Below are 19119 nucleotides of genomic sequence, written 5' to 3' on the forward strand. Positions count from 1 at the left end.
AGCTTGCCCACTTCTGAGTAAGCAAAGAAAATGGCACGAGGAAGCTGTAAGGGCAGCCACCTCCACAAGGGAAGGTGAGCTGGGAGCTGAGAGTGACCACAACACAGGCAGGGGCAGTGCCCTCACTGACTAAGGACTGAGTCCCAGCTACCCAAACAGGAAAAGAAGAGCAGGTCCAATGACAGAAAACAGGATCAGGCACAGTCTGCAATCACCATAAAAGTCCCAGAGTGATGAAGCTGGTCTGCAGTTTGGCCAGGAAGTCAAGTCAGCAGGTCAGGATTGGTGAGGGACACAGCCAGGCCCAGGTAGACCTGCAGCATAGCTCAAAAATGCAAAGGCTCAGCTTAAATACCGCAACTGAGCAGGAAGAAGCAACACAGGCTATGAGACCCGTCACAGCTCTACCGCAGCCCTTACATGGCTGTTTTAACAGCACCCTGATCCAGGGACACAGTTCCACTTGGCAAAGCTGGCCTTGAATGTGGACAGTGCAGGTCTTCCTTGGAGTGAATGTGCAGAGCTCCAACATGGGGCATGTAGCCATGGTGCCAGGAAATACCATAACACTGTGTCTCTTATAGGGAAAAGGGGCGTATTCTTCTACACACAGAAACCACGAGAAAAAAAATAATGAAAAAAATTAATTTTTTATTTCTCAGGAAGAAAACCAGTAACTTCACTCTCCATGTTGTCCACTTTTTACTTTGCTCTTTCCCCAGGCCTCTGGTTTGCCTGAAGGAAACTAAGGCCTGCTCCGGCCTACATGACGTCTCACTCCCAGCCATGTGACCCCCAGCCCTCCAGCACAGCTCAGTGAGTCAGCCAACAGCCTGTGCAATGCTTCCGCCTCCTCCCTGAAACCTCCCGCATCATCTCCGACACCTCATCTCCATGTGCCAGGTCAATGTGGGCGTCCCAAGTTATTAAAATATTGCAGGACTCCCATGAATTGGGCTCACTCTCCTCCCCGCACTGAGAAAACAGCTAAACTTCCCATCAAATGTTTGGAGAGGATACTGTGGGCAAAAACGCTCCTAAAATAACCCTGACTCACTACGTTCGAGAAGCAGTAAAAAGAACCGATTTTCACACATGAATTTGGTCTTTTTTCTGAATAGGCACATATACAAGCATGTTTTATAACACAGATTTCTTGAGCAGATATCCTCCTAGAAGAAATAAAAAATAACTTCAGGTTATATTGCCTATACAAATAATCACTTGCAAATGTATATCTAATTTTAAGACATCTGGATCAGAGCTGAGGGGAAGGAAGAGTGCATGCAACAGTGAGAAAGATCCAGGTAATATGAAGAGCTCTTAGATAATGTAGAAACTATCCAATCTGGAAAGCATTTCATCAGCATCTTTACTGTAAATAAACAGTGATACAATCTAAAGCAGAGAATTAAATATCCAACTGTCTAATAACAGTGGTTACCTAACAGTCTTTCCAAGATCATTTGATTTCATTTGAAACTGGATACAACACCGTATAACATGCTGGGTATTTTGAATACCGTAAGACATATTAAATAACAGCTAACTTTACACAACATTAGGTTCAGTGATTTGAAGTCTCTTCTAAAGCTTATGACCAGTCACAAGGCTCTACGCCTCTTGACATTATCGCTTCACTTAAAGGGAAACTACTTTTTCCCCTCCAGATATTTGCATATTGAGTATGAGCACATGCTTACCTACCACAGCTTAACAGAAAACTACTAAGTCTCATCTGACTTCTTCCTAACACATTCTAGCACACACTAACTCCTGGTGGTGTTTCATATGTGTGAAAAGCACGCAGCTAAAAGGGATCACCAACACTTCACTACAGCTTTATTTTTCCCTCCTCTTTCACTGTGACAAAACCAGACGCACACACATATGCACACATGATGCATTCTTGCTTGCTATGCATAATCAAATGTGAGTTCTGCATCCAAAACATTTCATGGCAAAGTTCAAGTAAGACCACTCATTGAGGCCTGGTATGAAATAATCAGACCAAAGCCAAAACTCATTTTCTAAACATACAACTACAAATTTATATGCAGAAACTAGGAACAAAAGATTTATTACAAGTGATCCAAGTTCCTCAGTAGCTGTAACTCAAAGTTTCAGCATACTATCAGTACACCAAGGTTTGGGAAGTGTTTCTGGCTTTAGCAGCCCTCTGAGAAAGGAGCTCATACAGTTGCCTTTCATGCTGTGCTCCTACACCAACATTCTGCTCCTACTCCAATGCTCTGCTCCAAGCACTGACCTCCATGCCCTCAGTATTTCTCAACCTTCAATTCAAACAAGTGCTAAGATTAAAGAGAAGACAAGAAGAACGTATTCGTACCTGTGCATTACTTTTTCAAACAACTACAGCTACTACTAAGAATTTATTTTTCTGCTTTTGGGTGACTGCCTGCCTAAGTATTCTTCACAGCAAAGGTTATGAAAGATTGCCAAGTGAGCCTGTGGGATCTCCTTGGATGAAGTCAAAATCTGACTGGGCAAGGCCCTCATCAACCTCATTTAATTTGAGGTTAACATTGTCTGGAACAGCTTTAGTCACTGGGGTGGAACAGATGACCTCTGTGGGGAAACAAACAGAAGGTATCAAAAACAGCAAAACCTCAGTGAAAAAATCAGTCTTGGTGCAACACATTAGCCATGTCAAAAGGATTTGGGTAGGGATGGCCAAAACACACAGCTACTACACAAAGAAGACAAAAATCTGAGAAATAACAAGAAGGGCTTGGACCTGTGAATGTTAAGACAGTTCTTCACACTGAGAGAAAATAATATAGCTCAAACTTTGTTCACCCAGAAGGAAAACACTTCGTAATGTCTTCTTGTAAACAACACTGTATCAGGAAGACCAAATTCACAGAAAGACACACCAGTAAATACGTTGCCAAAGGTACAAACTCAATAGGGTATTGTGTTGTTCAGCATCCTATGACATGGCAATCAGGTTATATAACATCTTATGACCTAACAGTGCAGGCTGAAAAAAGACAACGCTTGTTTTTCTTGACCCAAGAAATCCCATGTCTCATCCATAAGTCAGTTGCTTTAATGGACAAAGCTGAAGAAATCAGACTATGCACAGTAATTACATCTCTAAGACGGACTAAAACAGTCTTATTTCTCCAACTTAGCAGCAAGAGAACACAATGCCATGTAGCAGGAGTCTGCAGATCACGGTCAGATACCCAAAAATATACAACAGACAGAGAGAATACAGTATGAGTTATAAGGCATTGAATGAGTTAACTGTACACTGTAGATCCTAGTTGTCAGAGGGTGCAGCTGCTAGACTTAGTGCAGTCGCACTTCAGCAAAATGTGTGGTTGAGGACAATGCTGTATCTATTCAGAGTCATTTGTTTTGATCAAGTTTTTTTCCCGGTTTTTGGGTGTTGGTTTTATTTTGATTGTTTTGGTTTTGCTCAGCATACTTTCTTGTGAAAGAAGAAATCCTGCACTGGGATGCTGAGGATCTCTGAGATTTGCTGTGCCCATGGCAGAAGTGGGTCAAGCCAGGGACAATGCTGGAATTTGTCTAGACCACCAGTGGGGTCGACATACTCTAAAAAGCAACCCATTAACCTCACAAGGAGGAATTCTGCAAATGTGTCCCCTGTCTGCAGGATCTGAGACCAATGAGAACTCTATGCTGCGCTACTGGGTCTTTCCAGAGCAGCAGAAATAGGCTGTGTGGTCTGGATACCAAGATACATGCTTAGAGGAGGCTGTTCTCAGGATGTGGGTTGCTGTCTGTCATCAACTGAAGGAAAGCAGAAAAAAGCAGATTGCAATTCTCATTCACCAAGGAGCTGAGGGGATAAAGCAGAAAATCAGATCAAATAAAATAGTACGAAAAATGAGTCAAGAAGACCATTCCATTATGATTCCAATGAGTCATCAAAAAAAAAGTAAATTTGGAAAAGAACACAGTTCCTGTTGTGCTGAGTGATTCAGAGGAACTGACGCACTCTTAACTGCATCTTCTGCATGTCATGGGGGAGTTGCAACAGAGCAGCTTCAGTGAGCACTACATGAATCTCTAGTCTCAAGTCTTGGCAGTATGTTTTAATGCAAACTCTGACTAGATGTGAACTATCTCTGTGAAACAAACTGCCATGTCCCAAGCAAGTTCATGTATCAGTGTAAACACAATTACATGTACGGTTGATTTGGACAGGAAATCAGGACTACATAAACAAACAATGTTAGCAAAACAACATGTTCTTTTGTAGTTTCTGTACAATTCTTGGTAGAAAATATACTTATTTCTAAGGATAATGATTCTCAGTTTCAATGCATTGAAGACAGAAGGGCTTTAAAGGTAGTTTTTTATAAAAAAAAAAGATGGAGGCCAGCAGCCTGACAGAGATAGAGCAAAGTGTAATAGCAGTGAGGCACTGGCACAGCTGCCCAGAGAAGCAGTGGTGCCCCATCCCTGGAGGTGCCCAAGGCCAGGTTGGATGGGGCCCTGGGCAGCTGAGCTGCTGGGGAACAGCTCTGCTCATGGCAGGGGGTGGGACTGGGTGGGTTTAGTGTCCCTTCCAGTCCAAACCATTCTGCGATTCATTCCATGGCAACACTTGAAGTAGCTACTGTGCTTTGTTCCTACAGCAACACTTGAAGTAGCTACTGTGCTTTGTTCCTACAGCCATTAAACAGAGAAAAGGCACAGCAATCAACACTGCCCTGTTTTCTGTTCAGAAAGCTTTTAAAAAACATGCCATCACAGTCACTTCCTAAACCTGGTGATAAAGCCACACCAAGAGAACAAAAAAAGAAAACAAAACAACCCACAAGTTGTGTCATAAAAATTTAATCGTCTTCAGCAAATTTAAGTTACAAGAATTCAAATACAATTGCCTGTTAATCCATACCATTGATGTTGCTATGTCAAGACAAGTAATGAAAGACTGCGTATATCTGCTACTGCAGTGCCTGCTGTTGAGTAAGATCTATCTAGATACTCACACAGATGTAAGATAGAAGGACTAAGATCTTCAGACGTATATAAGCAATTCTGAAGGAAAGGAAAAAAAAAACCATGAACTGCTGACAGCAATGCACTTGGTATCTCATTAATTTGACAGCTTGTGTTCCAATATGGCATTTGAAATGCTGGAAGAATACAGAAATGCTGTTGAAATGTAAATCCACAGAAGGGTTCAGGCTGTTTTTAATGATTATATCCTTGCTCATGAGGTATCTGCTGAAAAAAACAGTACCTCTCCCCTGAAGCATATTTTATAGAATGAAGGACAATTTTTAGGACCACCAACTTGCTCCATTCCATCAGACAATTTTTCCTTCAAGTTATCCATCCTGCTACTTGAGTACTACCCAGGTACTGTGATGTTAAACGCTATTTCATTCATATTTTAATGACAATGCTCTTGATTTATCCCAGCGCCTTTCCACAAGCTTCAATAAAGAAAGATTTGCCTGAGTTTTCCTATTTGGTATATTGTTTTTGTAATTTATTTTTCTTCGCCTTATTACTGGTATGCCTATGTATGACTCCTGCCCCGAATCCCCCCAGGTTTACTACTTCCTTTTATAAGGTCATTCATTTTTATTTTTCCCAAGAATTCCAACTTCTTCAGCTTTGAAACACTTTGTATCTGAAGTATCTACAAGAAATCTAGGTAGGAGCAAATCTGCCTTCTGTGTAGGAACAATGCTTTGTCCATCTATGGTCAGCAAGTGAACTAAAGAAGGTGAAGTCAGTTTTTGTACCAGCAGAACAGCATATGCATACATAACTCTGAGAGAGATTTATCTGAAGAATGAGCTGCATACAGGCAAGTATGTAAGTAATCTATACAGGGAATAAAAGTTAGACTGCAAGCAAATTTGTAGTATTTTGATGGAATGTCTTTGAAGGCAATTTGTATTTCCTTGGCAGCGAAATAGGTTTGTCAGTTGGGGTAGTATTAGAATCTGCAAAAAGACTTTTGCTTTTGAGATTGGGACTTAAAGATCCTGGAACCAACATCTTCTCTGCCATAGAGCCTCAGTGTCATACAGGGCAACTCCCCTGATGCCTTCAGCTTGACTTTCCTTTCTCTAAAATGGGAACAGCATTTGTTTTCTTCCATCAGTCGTCCATCATGGCTATCACATAATTAAGTCACAAGGACTACTCACACAACCTCAAGTTCAGCACACACCTCATTTACTGCTGGCTTTTAAGTATGCTACCACATTTGCATGTAGAACTAGCACAACAGACACATCAAGTGGAGGACCTGACATTTGCAAACACACAGCACTCAGAAAGTGGGAGTCAAGGGGTTAAAAACTGGGATTTGACTTTCAAATAAACACTGTCCTTATGTAATAGAACAAAGTACTCTCCGTTGAAAGATAATTTTGTTCTAGCTCCTCCAAGTAAGTGGCAAAACTCTCTGTGACGACTGCATGCTTTTCTTCCTTTCTCTCATTTAACAGTTCTGACCTACATTTTTCAGATTAGCTTTTTATATATCAATTAGGAATGGCTCCAAAACATTAAAAACTAACAGTATTTCAATAGATTTTCTTAGTGCCAACACTTGAAATGTTGCAGGCATGCACATGGACCCCTCACGTACCACTTCTAGTCAAACATCCTCTAGAATTCCTAACAGAAGTACCAGGCAGCTTGAAGTATGTTAGGTTTGGCATTAGCTCGATTAGATCTGCTTCAAAAAAATTCTGAAAATGGACAAAACTAAAGGCCAAATTTTGAAGAAAAATAAGAAGTCTGTCTACTAAACAAAGCCATAGCAGGAATCCTCAAGTAGTAAAGCTGAAGATCAAAAACTAAAAGCAGTACGGAGAAGTAATGCAGGATGTTAAATGTTATGATAAACATTGATGGCCAGGATGCCTTTAAGAACATTACTGCTGTTATTAGTATAAACCAGTTTTAAAAAAGAAAAATAAAGCAGAAAACGGAAAAGAATGATTTTCAGCATGCTTCACTTATTGGAGCTTGGAAAGCAAACTCCAGTAGCAAACCATACAGAGACATAAACAGGAGCAGCCCTCTTGGAAAATTACAAGGTAAGAATGCGGCCAGCAGGCAGAGACCACAAATTACTTCACTGTTTTCATGCAGTTTCAACCGTATTTGTTTTCTCCGTGCCCGGCTACAGAAAACACCCTTGGAAGATGTAGGGATCGCATGAAGCCTGCACTGCCATAATACAAGTGAAATGCCCGGTGCAGTTGTGAAACACAAGGAGCACTCAGAGAAAAAAAAACAAGTCATTGGACATACTACAAAGTACATTCAAAAACAAGCATGGCTTCACAAACACCAAATGGTGATCTGGGGCTAGAAATACCTAGCTGAGAATACACACATCTTTCTCATCTATATTCTCTCTAAAATTGGCAGCACCTTGGCTCCAAGGTAAGCAGCCCGCAGCACCTGGAAAGGCACAGTCTGAAAGGAGCAAGCCAGACAGAGCTTCTCAAGGCAACTTGCTTACTGTGCAGTGAGTGCCTGCTCCAGACCTACAGTAGCGTGAAGGAGATAATGTGGGTGTGCACACCAGAGCTGAACAGGAGAGCAGCATTCACTAACCCAAAAGCCACAATGCAGCCAGAAGAGGAGTCTGGTAAAAACAGCTTTGAAGAAATGCATTGCCAAGAAAAGAGGAGGTAGCTGGCAGTTTGCATCAGCTGAGACAAAAACAAGAAAAGTAAAGGCTGAATTATTAAGTGTTGGCACCAGAGAAGAGAGGGGTGCTTTTAACAGACGGCAATTAAGGATTTGGCAAGCATCTGGAGAAGAGGAAAGAGTGTGAGCCAAAGATAAGGCTAATATCACAAGTCCAGATAACAGAGAAAGACAGGAATACAATGAGAAATGCATAACAGAGAGGTAATGAATTTATAGCAGTACAGCATCCAGTAGGCCCTACAGAGCAAGGAAGCAAAGGTGCGAGGAGCTGTGAACAAAAAACACGTTTGGCAGTGGAGATGGCAATGCTGACAGTCATCAAATATTAGGCAGAGGCAATAGCACACACCCACGGAAGTAGATGACTAACTTTTTGATCTGAGAAAAACAGAAACAGAGGAAGTTAATGAATGAACTATAGAAGATGTTGAGAGAAAAAGGGAGAGGGAAGCTGGGAAGTAAAGATGCAGAACGAATGATAACAGAATTGGACATGGTGTTTCAGGCTTAGGGAAGAAAATGAGGGGGAGAAAAACAGTCAGGTTAACAGTGCGTACCTACCTCCTTAACTGAAGCAAGAGCTAATCTATGAAGGGTGAGCAGCATGCCCTATCCTTGTTAATTATTTAACCTCAACTTTTTGCTGAAGGTGAAGGTCTGAAAGTGCTGCCTTGTAATTTACTTTGTAGTTTCATTAACTACTGGTTAATAGAAGAAAGGGACACGATGAAACAGCCATTTAGAATTTAGTCACCCTTTTATATATATATGTGTGTGTGTGTGTGTGTGTGTGTGTGTGTGTATGTATGTATGTATATGTTTAATATACTATTGTGGAAGTTTGGTGGCCCTGCCAGGCAGGGGGGTTGGAACTTCATGATCCTTGAGGTCCCTTCCAACCCAGGTCATTCTGTGATTCTGTGATTTACTTCCTCTTAATAAATCAAAGTATTTCACTGCATATGCCTCAGCACACAGCAACACTAAATGGCAATCTCAGAGTTCAGCACCGAATACAAGTCTTTCATTCATGTCGCTAAGGAGAGATCTTGAAACTTGCTTTCTATTTAATGATTGACATTAACATGTAAACAGCAGAAAAAAATAAACTGCTTAAGATGGAAATGTTCACACTAGTAGGTCACGGGGAGCACAGAAACTTACCATATACTAAAAAGTTCACCACAGAAGCAGAGCTCATATGAGTTGCACTGTGTGACGTCCAACAAAGGAAAGAACAAAGTAACAAAAACTCTTTTTTTCCTCAGTGAGCCCCCAGATTCAGTACTTTTTGCCAAAGAAAGTACACAGTGCTACAAATCTTGCACTGTTAAATCTCTCTGCTTCTCAGGTCAAGTGATTTAGATAAAACTTTACATGTTCATGTGAAGAAGAGCATTCAGTCACAGAATTGAAAGAAAAAGCATTTGTGTATGCACTAACCAATTTCTGATGATCTCTTTGTATGTCTTGTGATTCATGTATGCCCAAGAATGGTGTCACAGGGAATTTCTGATCTGCTCCATTATTAACCTACTGAAAACACACATCTGACTGAAGATCACACTAGGTTTTAATCACAGAACTTTCCTCAAAGAACCCCAGGAGATCCCATCAGATGACACCATATTTCTCCTCCCTTCTCTTGCAATAACTGAAGATTCTGCACGTTCATAACAAGTGGACATCAGCTCTTCTTTATGCCAGCAGATAGACAAGGCAGCATCAGAAGGCAAGAGAAATTAAAGGCTAAACATATTGTCTGCTTGTTCATAGAAATTTCACATGTTCATTTTCATTATATTAACTAAACCTGCATTTAAAACAGAAGGTCTTTCCTAATGTCATTTTCCAACTGTAAATTCATGGCAGTTCTACATATGAAAAGAACAAGAATTTCTACATTAAATCATCCACTTCACGGAATAGATGTAAACTAAACTAGATATAGTTTAGATAAACTGGATTAGTATTTCTAAATAGCCTCAAAGGAGTAATGTTAGAATGACTCAATATCAGCTGGTACTGAAAAGCATAGGTGCCGTTGAAAATGGGAGCACTCTGAATCCACTTCCTCCATAAATAAGTATTTCTCTTGCTTTAAATCTCTCCAGTATTCAAAAATAAACATACTGATATTAGTTTCATCTTGCAATCATTGTGTCATTTTCTTAATGGTTAAATTTACAATTCAAATTCAAGTGCTGTTCTAGGTTGGGAAGGCGAGTAACAAATCTGAAATGAAATTAAATCTTAAGCTGCCTTGAAATCTCACTTTCTTTGACCACCAACCAAATTCAAAACTGACAAAAAAGTAATGACGTCATCTTAATTACATTAAAATAAGGCTCATCTAGTCACTGTATGTCATGTTTCTAGGTAGATCAACCACGAAGCACTGCTCCTTAGACATCCAAGGGCTTCTATATTACATTTGAGGAAAGATACTAAACTCAGTCACCCAGAAATAGGAAGGATTAGGGATTAATTAGGGCTAGAAAAAAAATAATTTAGGGCCAGGAGTAATTTTGTTTCTTTAAATGATTTGATAATTCACTAGAATTATTAGACTTTACCAAAGTTTGATGTTTCCTATTCACAAAACACCGTCAATACGCACTCAAGTCAAGGAAGTTACTTACACCCTGCAGTGATATAGCTACCCTATTGAAAGTAAAAAATCTGGAAAGGAAAATGCAACGTTACATTCAGATACTTAGGCTACTCATCAAAGTACTCTGCTCTCCATAACCAAAAAAATATCATGACAGTAAATCCAATTTCCCTTGGTTTCCCAAAAGTCAAACCTTCCCATTGAACCCATTCCTTTATTAGTGTAAATGCAAGTGCTATGTGAATAGAAGTGGTATAGCTTCCACTCATACATCTAGGCAAAGAATGGCTGTAAACAAATGAAAATCTTCAATGAGAAACATTTCTTTAGGAAAAAAAATGTACCATGGGGATGTCTGAACTCTTGAAAAGGCTTTCTAGTGAGGTGGTTGATTTCCCATTCCTGTCAGCGTTCAAGAAGCATTTAAAGACATAATCAATAGCATGCTTCAGTGTTTGGTTAGGACTGAAGTACTCGGGCAGTTGGATTAGACCTTTGAAGGGCCCCTTCCAACTGAACTCTTCTGTTCTACTTCCATTACACAGTATATCTACTTCTTATCACTTATACCATTAAAGCAAAAGGAGAGAGGGAAAGGTAACACAGACAAACAAGACTTAGGAAAATAAATCAAAATAACAAGAGTTCTGACATCATTTCTCTTTTTTCTTCCTGAGATGAAGATGTGAATGAAAACCCACAGTCTACCTGCTATAATAAATATCTCAAAACTGCCACAGAGGCAAAAAAAACCAGCATTTACTAAAAGCAAGCTCTGATTCAACATTAGGTCCTTAATATTTCTCTCCACTGATGAGAAAAATCTTCTGCACATTGCCGATTCAGAGTAGTGATTGTGTAACTGAGGTGTTTAGAACAGAAGGGTTTTATTTTGTTGTTTTTGTTGTCCACACCATCCTACTAGGTCAAGCTTACTGCTGAACCTACTGAACTGCAGAGACGTATTATATTTAGTTTCAGAATTGCCTGAGGCCAAATCCACACAGGAAAAAAAGAATAAGAGCAGCCTCCATTAAATTATACTTGGAATTATTATTTGGCTTCTATTCTAGCTCAGAAATTTTACCCTTTGTTAGGATTACTTTTTTTATTATTAAATATTTTATTTGGATCTTGTCCCAATGCTCTGAAATCTGTCTTTTAAGATCAATCATTTTTTATTTTATATAGTAGCCAATGGTAGAACGTCTACTGTATTAACTGTCTTTAAAACTGTGGTACTGCCATATCCACAGCCAGTACAACTCGCTTGCTTCATAAACCTAATAGATACCAGAACTGACACATTCTGAAAACACAGCTTCTCTATCAGAAAACTCATAACTGGCAGAACTCTTATAAACTAACACCATATTATCCTCAGAAACCTGTGAAGGATTTAGTAGACAAGGAACGTAGTCAGAATTTTCGCTGCTTAAAACTTTTTTTTTGCACTAACAAACAAAAATGAAATTTCCAAAATGAGAATCTGCATTTTTCATTTTCATACTGATATGCCAAACTTATCTTCTGTTATACTCAAGAGGACAATACAAGAGACTACTGAATTGCAGGCACACAACCAACACCTAAAGCTTAAGCTTTCCCTACAGCTTGACCAAGTAATCACATTATTCTTTTGGTCTGAACAAGGAGGCAAACACGTCCACTGACACTCATCTATCATAAGAATAGCACCTTGAAAGCTGATTAACATGATAGCTACCACATCAATTAATACACATGGCAGCAGCAACTATAGATATGACAGCATATTGTTAATATGATAGATATCACATGGTAGAAAAACGGAGCTGAAAACTAAAGGGTTTTGCAGAAACTGAGGACCAGTACAAATGACCTTATTCTTCCCACACTGAGATCCCTTTCAGAGTAACATAAACTAAAGAAATGAGCTTTGATTCTCATATTTCATTTTTTGATACAACTGGGTAATGTGAATGGCTTCACGTATTAACTACAGAAAGAACTTTTTTGTGATTTGAGATTTTACAGAAACACCCATAACACCTAACTTACTGCTCCAGGTTCTGCTATTTCTGCTTCTCACAGGCAAAACTTCCCTTGGAAGGATGAAATTTACTGCAAGACCTATTTTTCCTCCAGCCATTACTGGAACTTCTGTCTAGGCTAGGGCTGAATTTTTGCCTCCCTGCTCTCACCCAGCTGATAGAAAGGTTTCCTGGTGGCATCTCCAGAACGAGGATTTCATCACAAACCCCATGAGACTTTGGGGTGCACAGATTATTAAAGGCACATCATACCATGCTGCAAAATCAAAAAGCCTTTACAAGAAGCAGTCAATTTCTCTTACAGGGACCCTAGACAGATGGCAGGATTGGACTATCACTAAATCAGCTTAGTCAAATACATTATTAGTTCTCCAGTCCAATAATTCACTGTGTATTCTTAATGAAATCGCTGAATGAAAAGGGCGATGTGCCAAGCTTAAAGCAAGTAAACAACAGAAATCCACTTTCCTCCAAGATCAACCCTCTCCTGATGTTTGTATGAGTCACAAAAGACTGAGCTCCTCTTGAAAAAGCAGTTCATTACAAAACACGGAAGACCAAAATCTAAATTCTACCTTTGTGCACGTGTTTTCTATATAATCAAGTGTCTCTTGTTTACTTGTGACTATGAAGCAATTCAGGCAAATCATGGGGACAGATGAGTGCCTGACACAGAGCAGCCACATCAAGAAATATCATAATGGGCTCTCAGGTATCTGAAGCACCAGGTCCCTCGCAGGCTGGACACACAGCATCTCCTGAGGTAATGCCATTAACAATGATGAGCACTTCACTCATGACCACCAGCACCTAATGCTCCATCATATCCTTATGTTCTCCAGAAAAGATGCATGATACCACTTTGATTCCCAACAGGCTACCCCGAATCCCTGTTAATTCTCCTCTTAACAGCACAATGATCCACAGGCTTTCATGGAATTACCAGACTTGTACCCAGTCATTCACAGAGAGCTTTGCCAACAACAGCCAGTCAAATTTTTACTAAGGCAAATTACTCTCATAAAAACATGTCTGCCTGTCCTCTCAGTGACGGCTCCTTTGTCACCATAAGGACAGAGCTCAGAAAGCAGAACTAAACACCACCACTGCATGTGCCAGTGATTCCTCACTGCTGCAACTGCCCCTCCATCAGGATCCAACTTTACTGTACATCCAGGGATTAAAAGAAAAATAAATGAATAAATCCTAGATATAAGTATGCAGTAAATAAGCCTACTTAATACTGCTTGAATTTTGAGCGTACAGCATACCAGACTGTAGGCATGGCATTGTTTTTAATACAAAATTATTACACAGCTTTTCAAATCCTACCACTCTGTGCTATTAAATCCAAGGTCTCATCTCCATTAGCATGTGAGAGATGGCTGATTTTCTGTTTGATTCAATACAATGAATAACAGGTATTTATTTGTATCAAAATAAACAAGGTATCTCTACAACCTATTTACTTCCCTAAATCGTTGTCTGAAATGGTCAACATCTCACGTTCCCAATGAAAAAAAAGAAAAAAAAAACTCCACAGACAAATACCATAATTTTCAATGCACATAAAGATTTGTAATAATTATATGAAATACATATAACCAACAGCTTGCAGACACAGCACACAAAAGTCTCCTTAAAACATTGAGACAATTGATTCACTCTGTGATTTGACATGAGCTGGGTGATGTTGAACAAGCAATTTATTCACCATTGTTTGGGACAGGTTATTTCATTAGTTCCTGACTTTTGAACAAATGAGAGAGTTTGTGTGTATCTTTATACCAGCATATACACCACTTAATGCACACAACAAGCCTATGATGTTAGGTGGGTCTTCTCCAATACCTGGCAATTAACCTCTCCTACATGTGAGTCACTCACATTCACAGAATGCTTTCTATATGAGCGCTGCATGTTTACAAATGAGGCTGGCATACTTTATATAATCTTCACCACCTCGGCTGAGACAACAAAGCAGAGCTATCATCACATACAGAGTCACAGGCAGACGCACATTAAATAAGGTCATCTGATTCCTTACTTCCCACTATGGCTATGGCAACTGGACCCTGAATTTCACACATTACTTGAAATAAGTGGAGTATTGATTCAGAATAGCTTATATGTTCATCAAAAAAAGTTATGATTATTGTTAGCTACATTTTTAAGGAGTCTTCCACAAACTCTAATACATTGAATTAGGCCATACTCTTCTCCACAGGAATCAAAAAAGTGCAATATGCTCCCTCAGCTGAATTCCTGGTTCTGAAAAGCACCAGCATCATCCCAACCAAGTCTAAAGGTGCAGCCCCTGGGGGATTTTGGAGCAGGAAGGAGCCACTGACTCCTTCACTGTCTCCTTCAAGATGACAAACAGAGGAGTCAATATGACCGTGGTCACGGTGATTATTAGAGACAATTTAAAGTGCTGCATTTGTCCCAAGGCAAATTCTAACCCGCTGAAGTTTTTCCTTTCTAACCATTGTCAAAAGTAATTTTTTAAAAATACCAACATTAAAAAGCTCTTTCTCCACGGCAGATAATGAAGTATAATATATCCAACTGAATCTCAACAATCCCTTTTGAAACAGAAGCATTTTTATTTACCCCAAATTGATTGTTTTGAATGTTTCCTTACAAATTCTCCAACAGAGGTTTACTATCATCATCTCCATTTTTACTGTTAGGGTCTTTCATTATCATTATTTCATTAGTTAAAAAACACAAAGCAAAACTGTAAACAGTATTTAGCATGCAAAGCAAGTGACACAGTAGATCATCATTTCTAAGTAAGGTACTACACTCACAAACCAAGTTTCTGTAGATCACAGAATCACAGAATGACCCGGGTTGGAAGGCACCTCAAGGATTGTGTAGTTCCAACCCCCCTGCCTGGCAGGGCCACCAAACATACACCCTTACTAGATCAGGTTGCCCAGGGCCCCGTCCAACCTGGTCTTGAACACCTCCAAGGACGGGGCATCCACAACCTCCCTGGGCAGCCTGTTCCAGGGCCTAACCACTCTCCTAGTGAAGAACTTCCCCCTAACATCCAACCTAAATCTTCCCTCTTTCAACTTAAAACCATTTCCCCTAGTCCTGCTATTTTCAGCCCTTTCGAAGAGTTTACTCCCCTCCTGGGTGTAAGTTCCCTTCAGGTATTGAAAGGCTGCAATGAGGTCACCCCACAACCTTCTCTTCTCTAGGCAGATTCTAGAGTAAGAACAGAAAAACATGTTGACTTTCAATGTGTGTACTCGCTTCTGTCAGGAATCACTCCTTGCCCTGTATCCTGCTGAAAGAACCTTCCCATTCTGTTATAAACACTCACAAGAATCTGGATGGCTTTGGCAATTTGACACGTGCGTTGAATTAGCTGGCTTTTCATTTTGCCCTTAAACCAGCCATTTCCATACATAGTTTTATCTAAATATAAACCTTATGGCAACAGCCATTTGTCACCTTCACATATATTATTGATGAGAAAACAGACAGCCCACCAATTAGGATGCCTGCACTGACGCTATCTCCAGGCTAAGCCTGAGGTACTGATAGAACAGCTGAAGTAAAAACTCAGTTTTACACTTGAAAGGAAGTTCAAAGGCAATGAGAACAAACTGCCCTGTGAGGGACACAGATAGCCGTGTTTACTGCTGGAAAAGTTTATTTAAGTAGTAAACTATATGACTTACTCTGTATCACAATAAGCAACTATGAGTTGACATCCTGTTCAACTAGAAGGTCTGCTTAGTTTTCATTCAAGCTTTGGATTCAGTCTATGAATCTGACATAATGATAGCTTGAACATTCTCATCACAGATTAGTATCAAAGATGCCGTGTCAAATAATGGTCAGGATACAAAGCGAACAGTTTTAACTGGTTTGTCTTTCTATTGCTAGCCCAGCAAGACATCATACAGTATTTCTTAGGCCCCTTATTGCCAATTCTAAATGAAAAGAAATATTAAAAGCATGGGAAATCAGGACAACATTAGGTGGACAAACAGTTCCAAGATCACTTGTCTTCTCCGCTTCTATCCAAATTCCTGGGATGTCAAATAACATCAACCTATTCTGTAGACACTAAGTATTTATTCCACAATCTACTAGTGGTTTCTAAAGTAACTACATCAAGAGAATTTACCCAAGAGACATTATCTAAAACAAAATATTCTGCTGAAGATTCATACTTAAAAGAAATGACAATGCACAAGTTTATATTGTATCTCCAGCCCTGTTTAATGAAAACCACATGGGCTTTCTTTCCTCTGCATCTGAGCATGGGACCCAATGTCTCTCGTTAAGACACATTTAAGCACCCGTTAACGTGTAATAAATACTACACAGGTTTCACTGTAAGACTTCCCACTGAAAACGCTCCACATTTACACTACATGATAATGAAAAAGCTGAGCTAAATCAGCACTGCCAGAGAACACAAATATTTCTCTTACCTCCATTTCTGTGCAGTGTAAATGCTCCGATTTATCTGCAATAAAAAAGAAAAAATAGCTTTCAGATTAAGTCAATGGGCAACAAACATGGTTCTGTGCCTTACTTCTATCACACATTTCATTAATACTGGAGTTATACATGCATCACAGACTTAACAACAAAAAGATCCCGCACTCTTTATTTGATCATAACTCTCCCTTTTATGATCTGTCTTTCATGTTTGGCTTCATTATTTAAATGGTATGAATGATGCTCAGCCACGAAGGGAACATGCAAACACGTTGGCTTCCATTAAGTAGACGCAAATAATTATTTCAAGAGAAAAAATGACATTAATTTGCAACAAGGGAAAGGCCACTGTTTCATTTGATACTACTGGGATATCATAGAGTTGAACACCAAACACAAGAAAACTAAAGCAGAAATATCACTGTAAGATTTTTATATGTCCCCCTTCTCAATTTTTGCATCTCCAAAACATCGCTTTGGAATTTATATGATACAGAAAAATAAAGTTTCTCAACTGTTTCAGGCTGAAAATCTCAATTTTCTCCAAATGCTTTGGTATAAAAGTGCGAGTGACCTGAGAGATTATCAAAAAATAGGCCAGAAATTCTGCATCGAACACCATTTCAGCAGCAAGATTACCATTTCATATTAATAATTCATTACCAGAGCAGTGCAAAATAATTCAGGCAGGATGATCCTCTGTTGGAAAACAATCATCAAGAAAACATTGCATAGAAGTATCTCCATTTGAAAGGGGAGCTACCCAAAACTTTAATTTCAAAACACACAGATGTTTTATTTCACTTCTTTTGCCTTTTTTTGGGTAGTCTGCAGCACTGGGCCTGACCTGACGGCGCTCAGCCTGAGAGCGTGGGATGCGATCCTACATCCCCATCCATACAGAACTCAGGGCTGTGCATGTTGGCCAGATGCATCTGCTCTGGGTGGTGGCTGCTGAGCACACCCAGGGAACCAAAGGCCTGAACTGGGTTGGCCGGGGAGAGCCTGCAATTTGTAGCCCTAACGAGGAAGATTGCTTTTATCAGATTGCCTGGTGAGCTCAGGAAGCTCAACCAAGTGGTTAGCATAATGTTAGCACTGAGGAACGATCACTTTGGCTTAACAAGCAAAATCTGAATGGCATGCAAAACTGGCAGCACTAGGGAAGTCACCCACATAGAAAGAGATTAATTTTTCATATTGCACTAGTCACCTTGCCTTTGAAACTAAAGGTTAAACATGTCTTGAATGAATAGGGAACACCTAACCAGCAGAGGGAAGGCTGTTTGCCTTCGTTTTGAACTTACGCTGGTGTCTGATTTCATAACCAAGCGCAGAAGAGTGACTTTAAAGGGAGGCTTTTAAATCCATTTTGCATCCTCTTCTCAGAAGGACTGGTGATTCTGGTTCATTCACATCAACATCCATAAAAGAGCCATTTTTTGGCTTCCAAAATGGTAAGACTTGTGTTACTATTTTAAATTATAACTGGGAGAAATTCACTAAACTTTTTAGTGGCCTATGACTACAAGCAGAGTTATGAATACTGGGGGCTAATTCTGTGAAATCTGAATGGCTGCTGACCAAACCAACGTAAATCCACAATACAAGGCAATACAAGAGCAGTTCTCAGAAACGTAGTCCAAACGGGGAAAAAAAAGAGAGTGGTTTTTAACCTCTAACCATGCAGTGCACAGCAGTCCTCCAGAACGTGTAACCACCAACTATTTCAAGTTGCATCTCCCGTAGTCTGGTGGAAGAGGAGTCAAACACCACCAGATCCTCTCAGCAGCACAGACACAAAGCACCCATCGCTACACTTCAAAGCCACGCTGAGGTCCTACCAGGAGCCTTTGAAGAGAAGTCTTAACCAAATCCTTAAGTACAAAGCAAATCCATCAGCCCAGATCGAAAGAAACAATGTAAAAACCGCATTTACAAAGGAATAGCAAGAAATTCGTCTCACGGCACCTTTGATAAAACTTTGATAAACTTTTCATGAAAGCACTTGAACTTTAGAAACTCATCTTATTTCATAAATGATATTATCAAAATTAACTACTGCTTTCTGAGCCAATATTCACTATTACTGTAACTAATATAGAGAGCATATTAAGCTGAATTTTTCACTCTCATTACTTGCAAACTGGATAACACCACCAAAGAGTTATGCTTCTACCAGCTCTTAAAAACAACAGAATTGGTTTTTTAGCATGGGATTCCATATTCCAGGTGGAGAAGGGGGAGAAACAAGTAGTCTCACAAAAGCTCAAAGTACTACAGACGATATTTGAGACAGGTGCAAAC

General features: G+C 39.7%; 1 protein-coding gene across 8 annotated transcripts in view; it reads right to left on the reverse strand.

Annotated features, from left to right (window-relative positions):
* Positions 1-19119, reverse strand: part of SPIRE1 (spire type actin nucleation factor 1) — a 117175-nt gene that overhangs the window by 90058 nt on the left and 7998 nt on the right. For all 8 annotated transcript variants that reach the window (XM_085539743.1, XM_085539739.1, XM_015855237.3 and 5 more), the window contains exon 2: positions 16803-16837. In XM_085539743.1, coding sequence (XP_085395869.1) covers positions 16803-16837 — 35 coding nt within the window. The remainder of the gene's footprint in view (positions 1-16802; positions 16838-19119) is intronic.

The sequence above is a fragment of the Coturnix japonica genome, chromosome 2 (genome assembly GCF_054131305.1).
Source record: "Coturnix japonica strain WE chromosome 2, WE-NBRP24, whole genome shotgun sequence".
NCBI lineage: Eukaryota > Metazoa > Chordata > Aves > Galliformes > Phasianidae > Coturnix > Coturnix japonica.